This window comes from Prionailurus bengalensis, chromosome A2, assembly GCF_016509475.1.
Source record: "Prionailurus bengalensis isolate Pbe53 chromosome A2, Fcat_Pben_1.1_paternal_pri, whole genome shotgun sequence".
Classification (NCBI taxonomy): Eukaryota; Metazoa; Chordata; class Mammalia; order Carnivora; family Felidae; genus Prionailurus; species Prionailurus bengalensis.
The window spans coordinates 162,922,063-162,928,862 of record NC_057348.1 but is presented as its reverse complement, the minus strand read 5'-3'; the positions used below and the strand labels follow the sequence as shown (position 1 = coordinate 162,928,862).

Below are 6,800 nucleotides of genomic sequence, written 5' to 3'. Positions count from 1 at the left end.
AGGCACTGTGCTAGCTGCCACTGATGGTTCGAGGACGACTCCTGGGAGACCCCACGGGGTGACGAGAGTCCGCTCATCTGAGTGGATGTGGGGCGAGGGCCTGTGCATAAAGGTAGGAGGAGGTGCCATCAGTCAGCGCCTGGCCCTGAACCTGGAGTGGAACCGAACCACCACTCCCCGCTCGCCGCGCCCCCACCCCCCCTTCCAGGGAGGTGTTTGTGTGTGTGCAAATGTGTCTGTGAGCCTGTGTGATCCAGAGCAGGTAATGTCTGCCGTCACTGAGGCTGCTGACAGTCTGTGTCAATCCGCGGGCGCGTAGGTGCATCTACAGACCTAAGGCTCCTCCGTGCACAGGCTGAGAATCACAATGAACTTGGCCGGGGCGCGAGCGTGGCGATCGCACGTTCGCCTGGATGGGGCGACGCTGCCTGCTCTGATCCCTAACTCATTATTAAGCTCCTCGCTCTTTGCAGACGCTCCCTGCGCCTCCCCCGCTCCGGGCTGCAGCGGCGCAGGCGCCGGGCCGAGCCGAGCGCCGAGCGGGGAGCGGGCGGCCGCGCTCCGGGCCGGGGTCCCGGGGGAGCAGGTGAGCGACCCGCGCCGCGCGGCCCCCAGGCCCTTGCGGAGACGCCGCCCGGCCGCGCTGCGCCGGCGCCCCCGCCTTCCCTGCCTGGCAGCACCCGTCCTGCCTCTGTTGGCATCATCCCTCCTCCCCCCTGCCTGGCATCCCTCCTCCCCCCTGCCTGGTATCTCCTCTGCTCCCGCCTGCCTGGCATCCCTCCTCCTCCCTGCCTGGCATCCTCCTCCCCCCTGTCTGGCGTCTCCCCCTGTCTGACAGCCCCCTCCACCCCCCCGGCCTCTCCCCATTCTCCTCCCTGCCTGGCATCTCTCTGGTCTCCCCCCCTTGCCTGGCATCTTCCTTCTTATCCCTGCCTGGCACCTTCCCCTTACCTGGCGCCTTCCCCTTACCTGGCACTCCCCCTCCCTGCCTGGCATCGTCATCCCCTCCTCCTTTCCTGATCTCTCCCCCCACTCCTGACTCTCTTCCTCCCCCTGCCTGGCACCTCCCCCACCCCGAGCCGGGTATCTGTCTCTTCCTCCTCCCCCCTTCCTTGCACCTCTCCCATGGCTCCCATCTTACCTCCTCTCTAATACTCCCCCCCCCCCTCCTCTCTGCCTGGCATCTTTCCCTCCTTCTGTACCTGGTTCCTTCCCATCCTCCCTCCACCTGCATGCCCCCTCCTTCTCTTTGCCTGGCACTCTCCTGCCTGGTACCTTCCTCTCCTCCCTCATGTCTGGCACCTACTCCTCCCCCTCGCCTGTCACCTCCTCCCTGCCGAGCATGTTGCCATCCTGCTCCTGCCTGGCACCCTCTCCCTCCTACCCACTCCCCTGCCTGGCACCTTCCCTCCTTCCCCTCTGCCTGGCACCTCCCCACCTCTCCCCTGCCTGGCACCTCCCCACCTCTCCCCTGCCTGGTACCTCCCCTCTTCCCCCCTGCCTGGCACCTTCCCTCCTTCCCCTCTGCCTGGCACCTCCCCTGTCTCCACTTGGCATCCCGCCTGGACACCCCTCTCCCACCCAGGCTGTCCCTCTGTCTTCAGCCTTCCTGTAAGGCACCTCCCCCCAGCCCTGAGCCGGTAACCTCTCTCCCAGGGGCATCTTCCTCCTCTCATGACCTGTCCTGCCTCCTCACACTTGTCAGAGTCGCCTCCTGGCCAACACCACTTACGTGTGACCCTGAACCGCTCTCAAGTCCCCCGACCCCATACCTGTAGCACTGCCTTTTCCTCGTTCCCCACACCCGCCCCTGCTCAAGGACTCCAGTTCACAAAGTGGGTTCCGACGCCAGCCTGTGGCCTTCCTGCTTGTGCAGGAGGGTGGGACCAGGAAAGCTGTGCACCCGGGGAGAGGCCAGCATGAGCAGAGCGGGCGGGTCACAAACAGGCCTTCTCTACCTGCCCGCCCCCCCTCGGACTCCCTCAGATGTCCCTGGGCTCCAGAAGCCATCCAGGTCCCATCCGGGCCTCCGGGTCGTGCCCTATGCCTCCGAGGCCTGGCTGCCCCCCTCCCCGTTCGCTGCCTGTGGCCACCCTGTTGTCCCCCAAACTGGCCTCCCCTGCCGGGCCTGGGTCTTGCCTGGGTTCTCTGCTCTGCTCTGCTCTGTCCTAGCTCAGTCCTGCAAGACCTGGTCTCTGCCGACTGCTTCCTGCTCTCACACTGCTCCCACTTGCCTGTCACCTCCATCCTGGTCCCTTTCTGCACCCCTCCCGTTCTCTTTCTCAGACCTCCTTGTCACAGACTGTGGTCCACCCAGCTGGCCCCCTCAGACTCCCTCATCAGCCCTCAGAGGTCCATTTGGACTCTGCCTTTGGGGCTCAGGGTCTGGGCCACCCCTCCCACTGCCCTCTCCTTTCAGATTCTCCTCACAATGGCCCTTGGTGCTGCAGGTGCAGTGGGCTCTGGGCCCGGGCACCGAGGGGGCACTGGATGACTCCCCCGCTGCAGGACCCCGCCACCTATGACTCCAGGCCTTCAGCACCCACCCGCCGTGGTACAGGTAGGCGTTGCCCCCTCCAAACCCAGGAGCAGGAGCCCTGGGATGCCCCTGAGAGGTGTTGGCTCTTGGCCTCCAGTCTTACCCCAAGGCCGCCTCTTGGCACTTCAGCCCCGAGCCAGACCCGTGACAGTGCTTCTGGTCACCCCCTCCCACTGCTGCGGCCACTCCCCAGACCCTGGTGACATCTCTTTCCACCCTTCCGCCGCCTCTTCTGAGCGCCCTCACTTCCTGGCTCCCCGCTCCTGCCTTTCAAAGCCAGTCTGAGCCAGGAACCAGTGAGCCCGAAACCAGCTTTTGGTTCAGGTGAAAGTGGTCTGGGGCTCTGGTTTCTTTCACTTCCTCCTCACCCACAGACACGCTGCCCCACCTCCTCTGTGCTCAGCCGTGTGTGTGCTCGTGCACGCACCTGCACACCGTGTGCACACACGCTCTCTGCTAGCTGGGAGGGGCCTGCTTCTGCCCGACACGCCGGGGCTGTAGAAAACGAATTCTGGACATGCGGTGGCCACCCTCTACACGGCTTCCAGAACCCCGGCGGGGGTTTGTTCCTGGTGGGAGGGGGTGGCTGCGGCAGCCTGTGGCGTGGCCTCAGTAGGCGGGCCTCAAGCGCACAGGGACTCCGGGCCCCTTGCGCGTGAGTTGGACCTTCTTGAGCCTCCTCTTGGCAGAGCGCGAGGAGGCTGGCCTGGCTCCTGGTCCGGGAGGCCTGCGGTTCTGGTCTGAGTCCTTCCTGCCCAGCCCCCACCCGCCATTCTGGCCACCTCACCAGCGGGAGTCCCCTGTGACAGGCTGGGCGCCGTGGTGCCCTGGGGGTGTTGGGGACTTAGTCCCGGCCCTCAGGAACCATAATCCGGCAGGAGGAATGGACTCAGGGGGTCCCGAGGGAAGTGCCCAGCAGACAGCTCAGGCCTCAGGCCCGTGGAGGAGGGGGAAGGCCTTGAAAGGAACAATTTGAAGTGGGCTTTCAGAGATCCGGGGGGGTGGGTGTAATCCACCAGAAGCAGCGGACGAACTTATTCTCCTGCCTGGGCTGTTCTGAAGGTCAGGGCAGCCCGTTCCCCTCCCAGCTTCCCCCCGCCTTTGCCGCCGGCCCAGAACGGTGCTGTCACCGGCTGCCGGGGGAGCCTGGTGCTGTCACCCAGTGCTGGTCACTGTGGAAACAAATGCAATGCTGTGCAGGAAAATCAAGCCCCCAAACAAAGGTCCTGCCCCTTGCCCCACAACCTAACCACTGCCTGTGTTAAGCGTGGGCCTGTTCCCCCAGCTAGCAGGGCTTGGCTTTTTCATGCAGAATCCTAAAGAAAAGGTGAACCCTGGTGCATTTTCGGGGCAACTCTAAAGTTGTCTGAGGCTGTATGAGGTTGGAGGCCTGCCTAGTAGGTGGGGCTGATGAGGGGGGCAGCTGGGGTCCCCGGGAGGTACAACACAGCCAGGTCCCCACGTGGCGAGTCCTTGTATATTATGGCTGGTCTGGGGTACGCTGAGCTAAGCCCTAATGGGGCTCTCCAACAGAGAGAGCTGGGTTGCTCTAGACCCAGCCTGAAGGAGGTGATCACCCTGAAGGATGGGCCGTTGAGGAGGGGAGGCCTGAGAAGCTGAGGGGGGGGGGAGGAGGGTGGGAGGCTGAGTGCTCTGGGTACATCCTAGCAACACGTGGTCCTGGAGCAGCCCGGTCACAAGGAGAATTGAGGGTCCACCCTGAGATTCCTAGGGACTCGGGAGTCCCAACCTGTCTATGTGACAAAGGGGGTAAGGAGGGAGGTGCTGCGGGAAGTTTCTGGCGTTTTGTTTTAGAGTCACATTCAGCATGTGCCGTCCCAGGCAAGAAGCCGGCTTTGACGCTCGGCGGCTTGGGCACGTGCTGTCATTTGGATGCTGACAGGCCCCGTGCTACCGTCTAGACAGCACGGTCGGCACGAGCCCAGGCGTGCAAGCAGCTGGAGGCTGTCTTTGCCCCGAGCGCTGGCAGCGTGATTGCAGGCAAGAGCTCGTTATTAGCGAGCGTTAAGTGGCGGAGGTAATGAGCTGGAGGTGTCACCGGGAGGGGGTGTCCCTGGAGGAGGTGTCACGAGAGAAGGCTGGGTTACAGACACCCAGGATGAGTGAATGGCCCTCGGGTTTGGCAGGATTCGGAGGCCTCTCAGATCACCGCATCTGGTGGGCGCGCAGCTGAGGGACGCCTGGTGGGGGCCACGGCCGTGTCCCTGGTGTCCCCGCGCGGGTGAGGGGTGTGCAGACCCCCAGTCGCGGATGAGGACCCCGTGGGAGAACAGTTGCCCACCTCAGCCAGGCCCACTCCTTCGTTTGCTTCCCAAGCTGTGAAACCCATTTCTTTGTTACCTAAACTTACGTCCGGGAGATCCGAGAACGTGTCTTAGAGCATGTGTCCCCCGCTCATGCCTTTCCCGGAATTTGCACACTTGGATCATCTCCCGTGTCAACCTTCTTTCCAGACCGAAGAACGTTCTGGGGCCCGGAGCGAGGAGCAGCATGCTGTGGGGAGGGGAGAAAGGTGGGGACAGGAGGACGCCGGAAGGTGGGCCTGTGTTCCACCCCACCCCAGAAAGGGTTGGAGGCGGTTTGCAAAGACACGCATAGTGAGGAAGGCAGGACGTGGGGACCCGAGGGGCGGGAAAATGTGCTGCAGCCGCAGATAAGGTTAGCGCGCGAGACACAAGCCGTGAGGCCCCGGGGCCCCTTCCGTGGTGGGAAGACAGGAGCACGGGTGTCATTCATGCTGCCCAGAGAACCAAATGCCACCGGCTCAGAGACACTGTGATTTGGGGCCATGAGACTCCAGGAAGTCTCTCCCGTGTGATGGCACGAGGGGGACACTGGGTGACCAGAGCTAAGCGATGTCCTCAGCAATACTGCAGGTTTCCCCGGGGCCCAGGCAAAGAGTGACACAATAGCGGGCCGCCATGTAAACATCGCTCGATCCCAACCCGAAGCTAGCACACCCAGAGAAGTGCACTGCACACCTTCAGGTTACACGCTAACGGTCACAACATTTCTGAGAAGCATCCAGCAGCGGGGAGGTCTGTTTAAAATCGGGAATTAAGTCCAGTCACGTTCTTGGGGAAGCGTAGTATCCTTGCAGGAAAACAGAGACCTCCGTCCGCACATATGCCCAGCAGGTGAGTTTGGGTACAGGGTGAGACCAGTCACACGCTTTACGCCCTAGGTCGCGAACCCACCGAGAAGTAGGCACGCGTGTCTGTTGCAGGCTAGAGAAGGAAGCTGGAACCTGAGGCCTGGATGTAGCGGGCGGACCCTACGCCCTAACTTGGGTTTGCTTACCTAGGGTATAGGAAGGTGGAGACGGGCTCCCTCGGGCCAGCGAATCCACCCACAAGGGAAGGACAGGCTTCAGGGGACGGCCCTGATGTCACCATCCCCGACTCAGGAAAGGAGCTTGTCCAGTAGATGTCAGGCCCCCACCTCATCAGGCAGGGAGCCCCTCCCAAGGAGAAGAGGCCTGGGAGGAGGGGTAAGATTGTTCCAGAGTCTTCTCTCCAGGAGAACAGAGTAGAAGTTTCCTGGTGAACACAAGAAGACAGGAACACAGGGTCCCCTCCACAGTGGGGGTGGGGCCGGCCATATTGCTGACAGTGATACAGAAGCTCAAGCCCTCACCTGGGAGTGACATTTGACCCTCCCCCTTCCTTCTCTCTCTGTTGGAGCAATCACCTCATTTTATTTTATTTTATTTTATTTTATTTTATTTTATTTTATTTTATTTTATTTTATTCTATGTCCTAGACACATCTCAATTCTGCCCACCCATTTCTCACGTCACCACCCTAGTGGGGCCGCTGCTGTCTTCTGCCCGGACCACGGAGATAGACGCCTCAGTAGCGCCCCCCCCACCCCACCCCCACTCGGTCTGGGCCCCTCCTCCCAGCCCCAACCCACCAAGGTGGCCAGAGCTTCCTGCAGTGCGGACCTGATCTCTTCTGTCTTCTGTCTTCATGGGCTTCCGGCACCTGCTGGCACTCAGGGCCTTCGCACATGCTGTTCTCTTTGCCTGCAACACCCTTCCAGCTCCCTTCATCTGCCTGGTTCTGTCCATCCTGCAAGTCTCCACTGGAATGCCACTTCTTGCAGGGAGACTTTCTCCCCCCTTCCCCTGATTAGGCATCAAGTCCCACCTCCTTACATCTTCTAGCGTGTACCCCAAATTTAAATGATCCCTGGTAGTGGTCCTTCAAGGCACAGCCTGCATCTGTCTTGTTCAGCA

General features: G+C 61.9%; 1 protein-coding gene across 5 annotated transcripts in view; it reads left to right on the top strand.

Moving 5' to 3' along the window:
* Positions 1 to 487: 487 nt before the first annotated feature.
* The window catches only part of SMARCD3 (SWI/SNF related, matrix associated, actin dependent regulator of chromatin, subfamily d, member 3), a 30,354-nt gene continuing 24,041 nt past the window's right edge, over positions 488 to 6,800 (top strand). For 2 of the 5 annotated variants that reach the window (XM_043589957.1, XM_043589955.1), the window contains exons 1-2: positions 519 to 586; positions 2,451 to 2,560. In XM_043589957.1, coding sequence (XP_043445892.1) covers positions 2,522 to 2,560 — 39 coding nt within the window. In that variant the 5' untranslated portion in view covers positions 519 to 586; positions 2,451 to 2,521. Of the gene's footprint in view, positions 587 to 2,419; positions 2,561 to 6,800 lie in introns of all 5 variants that reach the window. The other 3 variants (XM_043589956.1, XM_043589954.1, XM_043589960.1) reach the window with 3 other exon arrangements.